Source organism: Pseudopipra pipra, chromosome 22 (assembly GCF_036250125.1).
Source record: "Pseudopipra pipra isolate bDixPip1 chromosome 22, bDixPip1.hap1, whole genome shotgun sequence".
NCBI classification, from domain to species: Eukaryota; Metazoa; Chordata; class Aves; order Passeriformes; family Pipridae; genus Pseudopipra; species Pseudopipra pipra.
In genome coordinates, this window is record NC_087570.1 from 4,185,015 (window position 1) to 4,203,472 (window position 18,458).

The following is an 18,458-nucleotide window of genomic DNA, read 5'->3' on the forward strand; positions in this document are numbered from 1 at the left end:
GCTTATAATGCTGTGATTTATGCTGTGATATGCTTTGTGATATTACAATGTCCTTTTGCCTTTGTGTTTGATTTTTTCCCCTCTAATAAATTGTAGTGGGTATGTTGTCAGTGAACGGGGTATTTACCCAAAATGCCCGTAGGAGGGTGAGGCATTCTCCCTGCTGTTTGCTGCCTCACAGAAGGAATCCTGTGCTTTTTTTCCCTCCCATTAATCTTACTGCAATTTTTTTTAATTCTATCTCTTTCCTCCCTGTTTTGAAATAGTATTAACAGGGGAGATATTTTTAAACAGAAGAAAACACACTTTTCTTTTGTGTGCAGACAGGTACGTGTTACACACAAATGTCAGTGAGTGACCAGAAGCACCTTTTTCATTTTACATTTTGAACTTCTCATATAGAAAAAACAGAGCAGAAAAGTTGTAGTACTTGTTCCTGTTTTTCCATTCCAAGACATGCTAAGCAAGTCACTTGCCCTTTCTTATTCAGAGTGAAAATACTTTGATCCAGTTTTCTGAAGACAATACTCATTTCATAAGAATATTTAATCAGTAGAAAATAGGGAGGATTTAGTTTGTTTGTTTAGTATTTAACCAAGTGAATAAGGCAGATTAGGGGAAGGGGGGGGACTGGACCCATAAACAAGGTGATATATAATATTTTTTTTCGTTCTCCTTTTAAATAAATACCGATCAGCTTTATGTTCAGAGACAATAGGAGCCGTTGGCTTAAATTTGCAGTTTACTGTATTTATGGCTGTAATATCAAGGTGCTGCCGTCGTAATTTCATGCCCCAATGAGAAGAGCAAGGTCGAAGCAAATGCTTCCATCGGCATCTGCTAACACACTAACTCATAAACAAGGCCCGGCTGGATCAGGTGGCACGGAATAATACAGGCTAATGAAATACAGCACAGCTTTCCATTACTGTTAGTTTTTACAGTGTCGTCATTACGTGTAATTTATGTTTAAAAAATTCAATTTTATACAAGGCTCTGGGAAATAGGGGTCTGCAGGTCACCCGACGACTTTTAACGGCTCTGAGAGTCCTTATTGCACTCCACTGTTCCAACAAAATGTTAATAATAAATAATAAAAAAAATCCTCTTTTACTTTTTCTCTGGTTTGCATATCTTGCGCTGTCTTTTTAATTGCAAGTGGCTAAGGAGAGTTTGGGGCTGTAGATGATGTCAGGAGTTATCCCCTTTGCTGATGCTCCCAGAGGGGGGTTACTATCTGCTTGCTTTTCTTTTGTCTGTCTATCAATCACCCGGGGTCCTGTAAATGGAGTAAACACAGCTGAGGAGAGGGAGATACTTAACAACCTCTCTCCCAAACCCTCACCCTCTGACATTGCCCTCCTCTCCTCCATTACACTTCATTTTATTATAGACTCCAAAAAGCTTGGCCAGGAAGAGAAACTGCTGCTGGATTTATTTATTTATTTGTACTTGTTATGCCAAAATACTTTTTATTTTAACCTTTTCCCTCCTGGTCGACTCACTGTAATTCTTGGCATTGTTCTGTCAGTCAGATTTTCCTTCCCCATTTTCGTGCTGTGCAGCTGAGGTTAGAGCACCTTTATCAGTTCTGATTGCTGCTTAGTCACCCTGATGGGTTAAAGTATATCATGTTTCTTAAAGATTGCACTTGCTTAATTAACAGTCTCATAGATGAATAAAGCTGTAAGAATCCAAAGCCCTTTTTCAGCAACTTTTCAAATTACTTTTATTTCTGCATTTTTCAGCCTGACAGTTGAGACCAGTCCCTGTCCCTTTGATGTGTGGGTTCCTTTACCAAAGTTTGAGCTGGAAGTGCAGCAGCAGGATGTTTACAGTCAGATACGGTGTCTCGATGTAAATCAAGGGTAAAAAAATCAGAGTGATGTTTCTGAAACCTTAGGTTTTGTTCAGATGTTGGGCTGGGCTCAGCCTCACGAACAACCCATTTGAGAAAGAAAATGGATCAGGAGACTTTGCCTTTTTGACCTTTTTGAAATGCATTCAGCTAAGCACAGGGTAGGATACAGGACAAACATTTGATAACAGAGTCACCCAGCACTGCATGTAACTGACTGAACAGGTGGAATCATTAGTCTGGATCAGATCCCAGAAGGATTTTATGATGATTCTTTTAAAACGTGGCCATGTTCTTTCTGAGCAGAGTTGACTCAATGGCTTCCAGGAACAGGAGTGTAATGTCAGTTCAGGGTGCTGACCAGCAGATCTTTGTTTTAGTCACACGATACCAGGCACTGACTTCAGGTGGTCATGTAGTTTGTTGTAGCTAAACAACTTGTCCTGTTCTATTTTGTTTTCTTCTTAACAAAGTCTGTGGAGAAAAAAACAATGGCTCCCACCCCCTGCCCCACACCCTCCCCTGCCTTTTGTCCCTGTGGAGGGTGGGTGTGAGGGTTGCTCCAGGGTGGTCTCTCACAGTGGTAATAAAGCTGGCTTTGGAAACCCACAAAGGAACTTCATTCTTTCCACCACCCTTCCCTAATGAGGCACAATTCTTAATTTCACCCAAACACAAATTTTCTCCCTAAAACTGGTGTTGCCTTCAGGTTGTGAAAGTCTTGCATGAATTACTGATTGAGCAGCGGAAGGAGGAATTTAATGAAGAAAAACATATCCTCAGTGCCTGGGATGGGAAAAGGGTTGTCACTGAAATGTCAGAGCCTGTGTCAGAGGAGAAGAATAAACTTAGTGGTTTCTCTAGTTAAGCTCATGCAAGGGTTTTGCACTGCAGTTACTGCTACTGTGTTTTGGCCAGAAAACAGTTTAAACAGTGGATTGGGACTCACATCTCCTGAGTTTTATTTTCTGACTGTCAGAGGTTCAGTTCTGACCTTGAAGCACTTCTCATATCTGTATGTCTCACTTCTTCCTCATCTGTGAAATGTGGATAATGGCACTATGAGTACTCCTCAACTTCAGAGTGGGCATAAGAGGAACAGCATTTTGATGAACATGAGGTCCTTATACTAAATAGTGACAGACATTGTAAAAGGACATAAACAGAGTCGAGTCTGAGAAGTTCTTGGGCAAAGGAGCTCTTTATACAACACCCGAGGTGCAGGCACCAAGAGACATTTGTGACAGCCCGTTTTATTCTCTGACTTGCTCTGATTCTGTGTTTGACTACGATTTACAGAGGCTGAGTGATCCCTGCAAACTGAATGGCAGCAGTGACAATCACAAAAGAGGGACAGCAAGAACCTTTGAGTGCACAACAGTCATGGGCGCTGGATTATTCAAATCAACCCCCTGAAGCCTGAAAAAGGAAATTTTAAGGCTTTGTGAAAATTATGACTAATTCTTTGCAGTGGCTGTGGTGCTGTGGAGGAAGGAGATGGGTGGTTGGGGGCAGGGAGCAGGTTTGCATTCCGTGGGGCTCTGAAGGCAGTTTCCGTGCATCCTTCTCCTCAGCTCAGTCCTTGCTCGGTACCCTCTGCGGTTAGATTATTCCTTGCAGATAGCAATCAACTGGAAGGAAGTGTGTGTCTAATTTGCATGAGATTATTTAAAACAAAAAAAAAGGTCTGCATTAGTCAGGGTGATGGTAAACAACGCAAAGAGATGCCTTTTATAATATAGCCGTGGCTCAGCTTTCAAAGCCAAATATAATTCACTTACAATTGGCAGTTTCCTTTATTGTTCCTTTTAACCTTTTGCGTTCTGCAGGGGCTTGATCTTGCTGCAACTGCAGAACAACAAAAATGTTTGTTTTCCAAAGTGTTGGAAAGTGGATTTAGAGCGATTCCTCTGTTAAACTGAGGTGATTTTCTTGACATACCTATTGAGAGTTATATTAGACACAAAGCTTCAGTTTCTGTGGCACTGCTTTTGCATCCAAGGGAAGTGGTATTGATTTTGGGTTGCCAGCTTCCTGCTAGATTAGAACAGTGAAGGGACCATGGATACTTCTTCATGTAGTGCAGTGATAGAAGGTCTGTGATAAAGTAAGATGAGAGATTGGAACAGATGACACTTTCCTCTGGTTTAGAAATCCCCACTTTTCTGTGTAATTAATGTATCAAGGTTGAATAATTTGGGCATGGAGGACTCATACTGCGTGCATACACGTGTGTAGGTGGTGAATCTGAAAAAAAATCAGTCCAGAGGGAGTTGTGATGAGTTGGTTATAATTGCCTGAGGACACTCTTGGAATACCTTGTCCATTTGTGCTCCTGTGTGTGAGAATGGCACGAAGGCAGGTGTGTTCCTGAGTGCAGGGGGACTCGGCAGCACTGAGTCTCCCCAGGGCAGACCTGCTCCATGGGTGTGCTTAAGGAATCAGCTCTGGGACGTGTTTGGAGACCACGATGACGAGGCCTGAAAAGCATCTTGTCCAGATGAACAGAGGTGTTCCAAGGGGGTGGCACTCCCAGCCTCCTCCTCTGCTAATTAAGGGATGTAGTTTGGGATGTTCTTTTGTGTAATGCCACCAGCACCATGAGCAAGACCACTTCACCAGGCAGCACAATAGTCCAGGGAAGTAATAACAATTCTAATTTGATCTACTTTGCACAGCATTCAATCCAGGAATTACGATGTGAAAGGTTTCCCATCGTTCTATCATTCACATTGGCTTTTTCTTCACAGCACAGCAGGGTTTAAATGGAAATAGTGATACTTGGATGTCCCTAGTTGGCCAGATCAGAATAATCCTAGATGTGCATTTTATCTGCAAAAGATTTTAGTTTTTTTCTCAAACAGCATGAGAATAGAAGGGGCAGTATGGTTAGGAAACAATAGGCATTGTTTTCTGCTCTTTTTGCAGAATGAAGTAAGGATCCTCCATTATTTCTGATGTTTCTCAGTGTTAAATATTATCAGATTTGCTGTCTTTGCCTGGAAATAGAACAAAATGCCCTATTATAGTGGGAGCCACATTTACAGCCAGCAGCTAATGTTGTCTCCATCTTTATGAAATCCCAGAGTTGCTGGTGATCTGCAGCGTTGGCATCTGTTTATGTGCTCTCCTACATTGGATAATTAGGAGCTGGTTTAAGCAGTTTCATTCTGATTAGGACTTTGCTTTTTAACATGGATTAGACACCATAAATATTGCTTTTGTGACTAGAGCAGGAGGGTGAGTTGTGTTCATGTGCCTTTTATTACTCTCACTGCAAGTGTTGTTCCACATTGTTTGTTACGTGTGGTTTTGGTTCCTTACTATTTGAGGCATTCATCAAATACAGCTCACGGGGTGATTCTCTCAGATTTCAGGACCAAAGTTCAGGAGCTTCAGATTTCTGATACAGTTTCTGGCACTGACAATGTTCAGAGAAATCATCAAACTTCTCTGTGCATCAGCATCTGCTCTGTAGAGTGGCTGAATAGTGTTTTGGAGGAACTCACAGATCTCACGTGCTCAAAGGAGTAGGGAGAAGATCTGCTAATAGTTATAAAGCCTTCTGAATACCACAAGCACTGTGTTAGTGCTTATGATATTAAATAACAGTTCTGAGACAGAGTTGTGCATTTATTTCTGGCAATATTGTTTGTGCTACAGATTATTCTGTGTAGACCCCCCAGTGTGCAGTGAAGCTGAAGAGCCTGAAAATTTTCTTGAAACTTAGCTAATATGCCCACTAGCTGGGGCATTTTCTATATTCTACCTCTCTGTACTGGTAAAAAGGTAACTGTTCTAAAGGATTAAGTTCAGGAATTTCATGTACTAGCAATGCTTTGTGGACCTTCAGTGGGGGTGATGGAGAGGAGGTATCCCCCCCTTTCCTCCCACTGCTGTCCTATTCACACCATTTTCCTCACAGTGTGAGAATCAGGTGATCTGCCCCTTTTTTTTCTTCTAAATCTCTTCCCTTAAATCCACATTCTCACTTCCAGCCTTTGGGAATGTTTTTGCACACACACTTTGTGTACAGTGAAAGGTCCTGGATCCCTTCACATGTTCCTCATAGCAGGGACACTGGTTTTTTATGCGCTTCTGTGCAGGAGAGTGACACAACAAATAACACCCAGCTGCCCAGGGCCCACTTCATGGCTGCCATCTGAGTACTAAATTCTTTTCCTAGAGGATGTTTTCTCCTGTTAGAAAAAATAATCCAGCTGTGCTTCCTTCTTCGCAGATGCTGATCATTGTGACTCCCGTAGCTGCTTTTCTTTTCCCCCTTGTTGGCCAAATCCTTTCCATATGTTGTGGCCAGTTACAGATGGTCATCCTGGCGTTTCCTGGTGGCAGGAGTCACTGCACCACCGTGTACCATGTGTGCAGTGTTACTCCAGCTCTGTGTGAAACACAAACCAGGCTGCCCTGGGGCAATCTAATCATGCAGCAATAGGCCGGGGCGATGCTCAGCTGAAAGTTTGGGCTTGGCCTTGTTTTGATCTGTTTTGTTATAGTTTTATTTCCTCCTTACATTCTGTGTCCCATTCATACTAATCACAGTCAGTCCTGATTTTTTTCTTTTTATTTCTGCATTTGTCATAAAATAAAGCAAATTATTCCCGTCTTCGGAAACGATCTAGACTAATTAGTCGTCTAACCCAATAATTAGTTTTTTGTTTCCCTGTCTGTTTTCATGCATTATTGTTAGTTTTTTCCCCTCTTTTTTTTTTTTACACCATTACAGATTAAAATGAGCCACATTTGCAGTTGATGGTATCTTTTTTTCGGGGGAAGAATGGAGAATTGCAATAGAAAGCTACTTCAAAAGCAGCAATAAACTCAAGGATAAATTAAGGAAATTGAATGAGCCACATTTGGAAGCAGCGTTGAGGCTAATATTCTGTCGCTTAAGGTTAAATTGCAACAGAGAAAGAGAGAGGGAGACATTCCAGTGAATCCAAAATTGGGGAGGCATTACTGCTCAAGTCAGTGCCAAAATTCTTTGCAGCTTGAAAGGGTTCTGCCTGGCTTGAGGATTTAATTATGCGTGCATCAAGTGGGTAAAGGTGCTAAACTGATGTCGTTTGCTCTGCTCCCCCAGGCCTGACGGATGAAGAGATCGACCTGGCCTTCCAGCAGTCAGGGACGGGCACGGAGGAGCCCCAGTCCCCAGGTCCTGCCACACACCCCGTGCCAGCTCAGCCCCCTCCCCCTGTGGTGTATAGTAAGTAACTCTTTGAAAAACAACCACTCCCGTTGCTTTCTGCAGCGATTCCTGCAGCAGTCTCACAGATTTCTGTGCCACGTCCTGGATTTCAGTTCAGCTGATGCCACACTTTCTGTCAGAACTGGGCACCACTTTGAATGCACCTCCTGGTTGCTGATGCTTGTGACAGGATCACGTTACACAAGGAAAATGAGATACAAATGATCACTGTCCACAAACAAACATCATCCAGGCTAGCCTGTGACACCTCTTGACCTGAAGGTGTATAGTCAATACAAATCAGATTCTGGTGCACTGTAAGGATGTAAAAAAAGCATTCAGTCAACACTGGGGCTCAGTCTTCCCTTCTTAAACTTAGAAAACTTCTCTCTCTGATCTTAAGTAATCTGAGGTGTGACGGCAGAGATTCTGTGCAGACTATGTGGATGTGATTGTATGATTTTTGTGTACAAAATACACTCTCAAAGAATTTTTAAAGTCCCAACATAATCTGTGTAGACTCAAAATTTACATATATATTTGCATTTTAAAACAAACCTCGCAAAAAAGTATCTAAGCTCCAAACAATAAAAACCAAAGTGCACACCATTAAAAATCCATCAAGAGAAGCTGTTCAGCTCACATGTGTGTCTGGCAGTTTGAAAATCACTTCACTTACCTGCCAAGTATTAAAAATAGGATTTTGTTGCTGCTCCTGAACAGCTTTATGTCAGATACTGACTGATAAAACAGTCCACTTAGGGCTGTGTTTGTTAGTTTAAGACACAGTTTTGCTATTGCTGGAGACAATACTAGACCTGCTTTCTGAGTTTTTAACTGCTCTGGTTTGGTACAGTTTGAGAAGAAAAACATTTGTGATAGAATTGGGCTCAGAAATGGAATATTTATGACTTCTGTATTGGGTGTGCAGGGCTGTATTGGGTGTGCAGGTGAACTCCAGGGCTGAATTCTGCCCTAATACCTCTCTGTCATAGTCCACAGAAAATGCCAGGGAAGCAAAAATCTGCTCTCTTGCTCAGGAAACGGTGCCAGATCCTCTTGGTGCTCTCCACTGCTCATTCAGCAAACTCTTACCATAACCCAATCCTGGAGGAGTTCATCTTCCCTGATTTCCTGATCTGAGTAGGGCAGGGAAGGAGCACACAGTTCAACCCAGGAAACACTGTCACCACTGTTAACCCTGGCACCTTAATCACTCTGTGGTTGTTTTATTTCACTGTTTTGGCCTTCCTCAAAGCACCAGTTCCAAATTTCTTCTTACCAGATAAGAATCTTAACTAATATTTAAACATCAGAATGTTCCCAGCAATAGCTCCAAAGAGAATTTTGAAAGTATCATTCATAATGCTCAGAAACCAAAGGTGACTAAAAATACCACCAAAGTAAAGCCTTTTTAGGGGATATAATTGTAGACTAAATTGGTGCTCTAACTTTGTGATCTGGTTGGCCCCTTTTAAATAATTTGAACCCAAAGCTTTTTCCTGTGAGCCAGTCCTTTATAGCAGCCCCCAAAATTAGGGAAAGGTGACAATAAGTTCATTAGGTATTGTTCCTCCCCGCTCTAGCCATTCTTTGTAGACCTTCTATTTAAGCCTAACCTCTAAATGGATGTATAAAAAGAATGAAGAGCTGAACATACATGGTATTTGTTTGGCCAAAACACTTGGTTTGATTAGTTCTCATCTGTGCCCTGTTCTAGTCCTGGGCTGGTGTTAATGGTGGATCCATCTTTGTGCTTTCCATGGTATCAGAACTGCAGAAGGAATATGTGGATTTCTCTAGAGCTGATGGATGAGAGGATGCAGTGGCTCAGTGCTCTTTCAAAGGTGTCTTCTTTGCTGTAGGTTATTTCATCAGTTGGATGCTAATCCTGTAGTGAAGATTTCTGAATTGGTCCAAATCTGCTCCAGGACAGTTGTTTCCATGATAGTTTACTAAGTCAATTTATCTTTCACGGGTTTCTCAGGGCTTGTCATGTACAGAGGAAGACAGACACTACTTTTTCTGTCTATCTGTTATGCTTATCTTGTCACCCAGCATTCGTGACACTGCCTTGGAATGCTGCAAGGTTTGAAGTTAGAAAGAATATCTGCAGGACTAGTGAGATAGGGAGGCTGTGAGCCTGTGCTCTGGCTTGGTGGTGGGAACAACTCATATTGGAGAGCTTATCTTGAAAAAAGTTGCAAGCTGTACTTGCCTTCCCCCAAAAAAGACATCTGAGTTTCTTGTGAAGCAGCAGCTGATCTGCTTGAGTTTAGGTCTTGTGAACAACTTTGTTTGATATTTTTGGTTCTTTTTAAGCATTTTTTGAGTAGTTTTGACACCTCTACACCAAGCCACAAAACTAGAGAGAAGGAATTACCCCCCACAGAGCAAAAAGGAAAAACATTTGAGGAGGGTTATGTACTGAAAAGCAGAGGCTTGTGTTCTAAGAAATCTTAATTTCTCTCTGCCTCCCCCTCCCCACAAGGTATTGCTGCTTCATGTTTAAAAATTACATTAAAACTGTGGGCTACAGGTGCAGCAGTTCAGGGTGGTTCAGAACCATCCCAAGAGTTTATTCAGCAAAGAGTGAAGCAAAGAGCTGAGTTGGTGATTTGCCAGCAGTGCCAGTGTGAGATGCCCACTCCTGTGAGTCACAGCAACAAATCCTGTGCACACCTTGGGATTTAACTTCCTTCATCTCCTGCTGTTGTCACCCCAGTCTGTTCTAAAGTTCATACCACCTAAATGCTTCTTTCTGTACAATCGAACTGCCAGTGTATCCATCTCTGAATGTCCTGATGTTTTGTTGGAAGCAGCTGTTACCTGTATAAATACTTTCTTATTCTTGAAGAGTTAACAAGAAAGAAGCAGACCTGGAAACCTTCAGAGTCACATAGTTCTTGTGTGCTGATCTCCTTCTGGGTTTGGTTCAAGAGAAACTGTGAAAACTTTTGGGGGAAGAGACAAGAATGAAGTTTCTTGTATTTTAGGTTCATACCGTCTCTACTGTTTCTCCTCCTGTTCTGGAGGAGTAATTCCTTCCCTCCAGTTTGTACTTTTGCCAAGAGGTGTCAAAACTGCTTTTTAAAAAAAAAGCTTAAAAAAAGCTTGAATTTGATTAATATAGAGAAACAAGACTTTGCCTGACTGATAATAAAACTGATAAATGACATTTGAATTACTTGTAGCAGTAATTTATTACATAAAATATCTTTTATTTGACATGCGATTAGTTGCTGGAAGCATCACTCAATCTGACTAGTTTAAACATGCTCTGAAATGAACCCCCAGTAAAAAACCAGGGCTGTCTGCTGTTGCCATTCTGAAATGCACTAATCCAGCAGTGAGGACAAAAACCTGACTTTAAATATTTCAATGATTAATTGGGTTTATGTTTTTTTTTTTTACCTTTCTAACCCATACAATTACAAGCAAACTCAGGGCAGTTTCTGAGCAAGGTGTGCAAGGCTGCAGCTGATCATCCAGGTATTGCCTGTGTGTTGTCCCCCGTGGTATTTATGGGCTCCATTTATGGGGGTTTGTGCAGATTTGGCACCTCCTTAAAAATCAGTTACAGTGACTTTTTTCTTGCCATTTGGATCTTCTTTCCCAACCCCTGTGTCTTCATTGTGTGGGGGGCTGTGGAATACAGACTGTTTTCTGTTACAGTGAAAAATGGTAACTGGAATCCAAACTCTTTTTTCCCCCCCCCCAGCACCTTTCCATGGATTCACTGTTTGCTCTTGGAAAATCACCTCTTCCAGCCTCAGTTTCTACAGTTTTAAATGTGGATGCTGGTGAGGCTGACCTTAACTTGGATGCACAAGGCCTAATTAATTGGTGTCAGGAAAGTTAATTCTGAGATGAGTGGGGATCTTAAAAATAGTAGGTGTTTACTCTGGAAGTGCAATTTACAGTTGCTGCTGTGAAAATTAAATATACTTAGAGAAAACACAGACTTACAGCTGGAGAAAATGCTTCCATTTGCCTTTTGAGAGTGTCTTATGTAGAATGGTTTGTTACTTCCCCAGTGCCTTAACTGGAGAGTAACTGGCCTGTCAGTGCTTTTTCACTTTACTTGAATTTTACTTGTGTTGCCAGTGGAGAAACTGAGGATATGCAAAGCACTGAGGTTACAGCTGAGAAGCTCCTAACCCTCTCTTCAACCCCTGTTTTAGGTTAGAGAATTGCAGAGGAAAAGGAAGGGTGAGTGTGAATTTTAGGCAGAGCTGTGACATTCTTGCTAGCACTATAAAGTTGCTGTGGTCAATGCAGAGCCTTTACTGCATCCCTCACTCACTTTTTCTCTGCACCCCCCTCACTTTTTTTTTTTTGCCACAAGACAGAATTATTTCACACATCTCTAAAATGAGTAAAATGGCATTTCAGCTTCTTGTCTTTATAGACTCTCTGAACTTTAGGAAAGATCATTCTGGTCCCTTTTCATTAATAATGAAAACCAGGGGGCAATAAAATGTTCTTAGCTCGAGCATTAGAGGAATGGAGGGAGGGATGAGGGAGGTGAAAGGGCAAAGCGGGCAGATTCCTACAGGTGTGTCTCCTTCCTGCTCAGAGGTCACCCAGCTGGGAGGGGGTTTGGGACAGCCCCTCAAGGACAGCTTGGACAGGGCACAGCTGGACCCACAGAGAGGATTAACCCTTCACAGTGGGCAGTTCAGCCAGGAACAAGCTGTGTCCTCACAGAGGGGCATTTTTAGTCAGAAGTTCAGGGGAGAGAACTGGACAACCAAGAGACTTCAGATCCCAGAAATGGCAGTGGGAGCAGAGTGTGGAGGGGAAAGTGGGGTGGATGGCTGGGGTTTGCAGTGAGATAAGCCAGAGATCATTTTCAATCCTGACATGTACACAGCCAGTTACTGCAGCTTAGCTGACGTGTGTTAACTCATTAAGTTAAAAAGTTATGATAATTTGATCATGTGCCTAAGCTCCAAAACTGCAACTGCAGCAACCCAAAATACTCCCGGTGACACTATTCACCAGTTCTGACAGAGATGCTTTAATTTGTTCAGATTTCTAGTCAGTGGATAATTTCAGGAGCTGTGTCCTAAAACATAGTAAGAAGCTCTGAGTGCCAGTGTTTGGGAGTCAGTGCCTGTCTGTGGACTCTGAGGGCTGGGATTAGGAGTAATTCTTGCAGTGAAATGTCTGTAGAGCTCAGCAACAAGCAAAATGGCAATAGGTGAGCAAAGCAGAAAGGAGAGCAGCATCCACCCATGTCAGCCAGCTGAGCCTCCCTCTGAAAGCCCAGACTGAAACTCTGGAGAACAGAATGAGCTTACAGACGTTGCAGTCACATGTAGATTTGGAGCTGTCTGTTTGGAGACCACACCGGCCTCCATCTCATCAGTTCTGCCCACATCCTGCCACTGAACTTTAGGCAAGATCATTCTGCATCCTCTTTATTATTAAAGAAAACCGGGGGCAGTACAAGATTCGTTCAGGGAACTGCGAGGGAGGTGAAAGGATAAAGCTGGTGGAAAACTACAGGTATCTCCTGATGCTGCTGGGAGGAGCAGAGCACGCAGTGCCTTTGCTGTGGAGTCTCTCAGCTTCTGTGCAGAATTGTGTGTTAAATATTTCAAGCTTTTATCTACTTCTTTACCTCTCTCTGTAGATATTTAATTGCATATTTTCTCTCTGCTCTTTATGTGTGCTTTGGTCCCTGTTTGTAACTTAAGCTTGAAAGACACTGGATCCTTCCTTATTGAAATGGTCCATAATTGCTGACACAGTTTTCATAAACCCATTTATTGCCCTGATAGATTACTCTTCTTTCTCAAAACACTCCCTTCTTTCCTTTTTCCTGCACTCCTCTGGGTCTCTGGCTCTGTCCCCATTTTCGACAATTGTGATGGAGGAGAACAATAGGTATTCAGGTAGGGAGTTAACCTCAGCAGTATGGACCCTACAGACAATTATCTGGGATCAGAGTGCATTCTGCAAGGGAACAGGAGGGCAGAGCAGCTTGATGGAACCTTTTTAATTGCTGCTGTGATTTGTCTCCCTGTGACACTTTGTGCAAGGTCAGTGTCAATGCCAGAGGTCTGGCCAGATGTTTGTGTCCTCGGGCCAGAGGCCTGCACACTGTGTGCTATTCATGGCTCTTTTCTCTGATAAAATGGGTGTACAAAAATGTTGTCACCTGCAGTTCTGACTGTGATTGTTTCTTGATTTTGGCCCTTAGGTCCCCCTGGCTCCAGATGGCGAGATTATGGGGCTTTGGCCATCATAATGGCAGGAATTGCCTTTGGATTCCACCAGCTCTACAAGGTAATATCTGAGAGAACCATGTTATGCTGCCTGTGTCCAAATCACCGTGTTGGTTCCAAGCTGGTGAAGCATCTCTGTCCTCAGTGGCACTGCCATTGGTATATTTGAGAAATATAGACATTTAACATGAAAATGCAGAGTCAAAAAAACCCCATGGAGAGCGAACAAAACTAGTTTTTAGCTATGACTCAAACTGCTGTAAACAAGGTAATTTTCATCAGGTTTGCTCTCAGGGCATATTCAGTTCCCAGGCCCTGTGCTGCAGAAGGATCCATGGCAGTGAGAGTTGTGACCTGTTAGACCCAGTCCATCCTCTGTGTACAGGGTTAGGAACTGCTTTTTAGCACCCTGAGAAATGTAACCACAAAACTCTTCTTCTGCAACTTGTTTGAACACCTCCTGTAGGGGTGTGTGTGGATAAAGGATCACTGGCACTGTGATCCTGGCTGAGGTTTGGGGGGTGGGATTTGAGGATGTTTCGGGTAGATTAGAAAGAGCACTTTGCATATCCCTATTTCCTAAAAAAGTTTCTGTACTCCATGCAGAAATACCTGGTTCCTCTCATCATGGGAGGCAAAGAAGACAGGAAACAACTTCAGAGGATCGAGTCAAACATTTCTGAGATGAGTGGCAGCGTGACACAGACAGGTAAAGATTAATGACTCCATCAATTCACCCCTCAAAGCCTTTCTCCCTGTATCCTCCATTCTGCCAAGACCCCCACCCTTTTCTTTCCCTCCATCTCCACTTTATGTGGTGACTTCATTTATCTGCTCTGAGAATCTGTTCACATTTGCAAATGAAGCCGCCGTCATTTCGGTTTAATTTGAAATTGCTTGTTTACTGTCGGCACGGCCTCAATTAATTATGTTTTTACGGAAAGGCTCCCAACCTCAGAATATTAATAAGGGGAATAAAATGACAGCCTTTCGGAGGGCTGTAAAGTTCATTTTTAATTTCTGCTTCTCTGATGTTTTCAGGGGCTTTTTTTTGGTGGTTTCCCCCCACCTTCCATCTGAAAATCCGAGCAAGGGTCAGGAGAGTCTGTAATTACTGTGCCTCCCTGACCTGAGCCACCTTCTCTGTTATTGACTCCATAGGGTGTCTGTTCATTACCCAATGCCCTAATGATGGTCTGGATTAGCTGTTACCTGTCACACCAGTAGAGGTTTTAATTTTATTTATTTTATCAGCTTGTTTACTACCTGGAAGCTTTGGATAAAGTGCCAAAGTAGAAAAGTTCTACAGCTGGAGCTGGAATCCAGCAGAAGTTGCTCAGTGTTTGCTGGGCTGTAGGAGAGGAATATAGGGTGCTCTCCTGAAATAAAAGGGGAAAAGCACAAAGTATTCTCAGTTGGGAGGAAAAAAGGTATGATTTTCAGCAGTAAGTTTGTTAAAGATATTGGGGTTGAAGGAACTGGTGGGTTGAGAGTGGGAGGATGCTAATTACACTTTTTACTGAAGGGTGAGAAGAAAAGCATCTTTCATTTCTCATGATACCCTGAGGTCAATCCTGGGAGCAGCTTCTTCCCAGATTGGAGCTCGCCCCAGTGTTTGCCTGCAAGAGGCCTGAGATAGATAAATGATGCAAACATTGTATAAGTTCAGGGAGATGTACAAATCATAAACCAATATAATTAGAAGGGAGAGGTTTTGGACGGATATACTGTGGGCTATAGACATCTATACAATGGAAAGATAAACTAGAAATACTGGAGGTTAGATGCAGTGCAGGTAGATTACCCGTAGTGCAGATAAATCATATGGATTAAAGTGAGCAGGCGGGCATAGATAAATTAAATACAGTAGGAATAGAGGCATCTCTGTAGCTAGACAGCAGGAAAGGAGTGTGTGAGTGTGTATGTGCATGTATCTCACTTTGACTCTCCTGCTTTTTCCCTCACAGTGACTCAGTTACAGACAACTTTAGCAGCTGTCCAGGAGCTGCTAATCCAGCAACAACAGAAAATCCAGGACCTCACCCAAGAGCTGGCTGCTTCTAAGGTATATCCACCACCATGTCTGGAACATGCATGGCTTCTTTTGTGGGCACATGGAAAGCTCCTGTGGGGTTCACAATGCAGCCATCAGCCCTGTCAGATCCCCAGCCAGTTCCTCTGCACCTGTCCATGGGAGGTCTGGTTAAAGCACTGGCTGTGGGTTGGGTACTCAGTGGAACAATCTGACTTTGGAGGGGGCTTTGCTGTGCAGCTCTGGATGCAGCACCTGTGTCTGAGGCCTCACACCTGTTCTCATCTTCTGCAGTGCATTTGAGATGAAATAGTTGTGGTGTTAGTCCACTGACCAGTTGTGCAGAGGTTTTGTTTGTGTGTAATATGTAATTTTACGTTTCTGTTTCTCTTGTCTCTTCAGTCACTTTTCAAAATAGTGACTTAATCCTGTTCAGACAAGCATACACTTGAAGGACTGTATTTAAGTCACTTGTTCAGATCCAGGCCATGTAATGGTCCAGCATTCTTACAATCTGGGTTCTTGTTCCAGTGATTTTGGACAGCTCAGTCACATCACAACCCCATTAGTGACACACAGTGACCCATTCCCCTTGACTCCTGACTTGACCCTGCCAATAAAACCATCAGTTCTGACCAGTTTGTGTTGTTACATGTGTAAATAAAGTAACCACTTTTAACCAAAATTGATTTTCTTTCTGGCAATGAGAATTAGTGCTTTGCATCTCCAGAGTACTTTGCAGCCACTGGCTTAAGCATTCTACAGACAGAAACTGTGGATGACACGTGAGGTGGGGTGGATTTGAACCAGTCACATGGAGATGAAGCCTTCCTTTGACTCACAAACCTGGGATTCTTCAGGGTCCAGTCTCTGGGGAGGGAGAGATTTTCCTGTGAAATCCTTTAGGCAAAGCTTCCAGCCTTCTACCTGGAGCAGGAATTGTCTTCTCCCCTTCCCTACACTTTAATCTCATGCAGGGCCTTTGATGGTGTGTCACTGGTAGGCCACAGCTGACTCTGTGCTGTGCACACTGTACAGTGGGAATCCCTCAGTGACACAGCTGTAAACCCAACCATGAAAGCCAGTTTATGGCCACAACACTCTGCTTCAATTTTCCTTGGGAACTGTGGCCTGACAGTGGCCTGGAGCCAGTCCGGAAATTGGAAAACTGTTTTCAGGTCTTAAGTGTTAAGATTAAGAACACATGTTGAGCTTTAAGAAGGAAAAAGGCCATAAGAGTCTTGGTGGTTTAGAGAGTCTTGAAGAAGTTTTTCCTCCCCCCTCTCTACCCCCTGCACTGAAATGGTAGCACACATTGTTATGATATCTAAACCTCATGTGTACAAAGAAAAACTTGGGCAACCCCACAAACCAAGGAATAAAAGCTGTGTTTTCTCAGCTGTAATGTAAGTTTTTATATCTGCTTTTCAAACTCCTACTGGCATGCTGTAAAAAATTAAAAAGAGGGACTTTAAGTAATTAAAAAACGTACATAAAAATTCAAGGCTTGAATTTTCTACAACTGTTTTTAAAGAGACTGGCTAAAAAGCCCCAGATGTCAGATTTTATTTCTAAATCCTAGGCATCTGGCACCATATGTGTTTCGGAAATTTGAGTCCTTTGCAGGCCAGTGAGTGGAAATCACTCCCTTGTTAATGTGCTGCCGTAGCTTTCAAGGTCTTGGAAAGCCAGAACAGTGGCTCCTGGATTCTTGCTGTCTGAGGGCTGGGAGTGTGAATCCCAAGGGAAGGCATCTGTGTATATCACAGCTCCTACAGCCCCAGCCTCTCCCAGCAGTCTGGGGTCGGAGCCCAGAAGTCCCTGTGAGCAGTGCTGGCTGTGAAGGTGCTCAGGGTTACTCAGCACCAGCTGAAGTCTGTTTAAAGAATAAGTAGGAACAACCAGTTCTGGCTACATGGAGTAGGAACTACTGAGGAGGAGATTTGTGTTATGCCAGCCCTGGCTTCCTTTGGCACAGGGTTTATTAGAAGTATCTCTGGAGCGATGCTCACAAATGGGTTCATTCCAAATGGCTTTTAGCAGAAATTACTGTGGGAAGTGCCAGGCATGAGTGTGCTCTGCTCCCACAGCTACAGGAGCTGCTGGAGCAATAGGATGGGGGAACCATAGGCCGTGATCTGTCTTTAAGAAAGTCCCTCCCATTTCTCAAGGTCTCGAAAGGGTTAAAAGAAAGAATGCCAAAAGTATTGTCTGCAGCATATTCTGCTCAGTTACTTGCTCTAATTTCTGCCTGATATCCCATGGCTATTCTGATGCAGTGCTGACAGCAGCTGTACCAGGCTTCCAGGAGTTGCTTACCATTTTTCCCCACCAAACTGCATCGACTGCCTTGAAATATCCAAGAGACAGAGCCTAGTCCAGCTGCTGCTGGGGGTCCAGCCTGGTAACTCCAGCACAGCTCTAATTCTTCACATCGAGGAAGGGAAGATTTTTGCAGCTTTCAAGCACTGATTTATCAGCCCACCTCTAAACACCACAGAGTGCAGATAATCGATTCTTTCTTTCATGATTTAGGAGAAATGAACAAATGGTTTTAAAATAGTTGTTAATATATAATATTTGAATGTGTTGCCTCAGCTAAATGCAGTCACAGGAAGGAGTAAAGGACCTGATTCAGTGCAACTCCCACAGCTGTTCAGGATCCTAATTCTAGTTCTTCTATAAAAATTCATTAGGTCAGTGCCAAATGATTTAGTTTATCTCTTTGTGTATTGTTCTCTGTCTGATATGTTGGTGGAAAACATCCTATGTGGACCCAGCTTTGTCTGAATTCTCATAAGTGCTCCTGGAAAAAGAAGTGGCCCCTTGAGGTGCTTCAGCAGTGGTTGTGCATGGGATGTTGGAAACAAGATTAGTTAGTCCCCCAAACACAGCAAATATTTGAGTAGTCTTGGCACCTTGAGACAATTAGTATTTCTGATCATTGTGGGGATTTGTTCAGGTCCTTCTGTATTGTGGAAGTTGTTTTGCTCAGATATGAGAGGTTTTAAATGTTAGAGCTTATGTATGTTATCCACGGGACTTGAGATTCCCAGATAAGATAACACAGGAAAAAGTGACATTGGTGACAAGTGACATTGTCCAGTTCAGACTTTGATCTTCATG

General features: G+C 42.9%; 1 protein-coding gene across 1 annotated transcript in view; it reads left to right on the forward strand.

Annotated features, from left to right (window-relative positions):
* PEX14 (peroxisomal biogenesis factor 14) overlaps positions 1-18,458 on the forward strand; it is a 70,875-nt gene that overhangs the window by 49,586 nt on the left and 2,831 nt on the right. The window contains exons 4-7 of the mRNA XM_064678546.1: positions 6,960-7,082; positions 13,276-13,361; positions 13,907-14,009; positions 15,268-15,365. Coding sequence (XP_064534616.1) covers positions 6,960-7,082; positions 13,276-13,361; positions 13,907-14,009; positions 15,268-15,365 — 410 coding nt within the window. The remainder of the gene's footprint in view (positions 1-6,959; positions 7,083-13,275; positions 13,362-13,906; positions 14,010-15,267; positions 15,366-18,458) is intronic.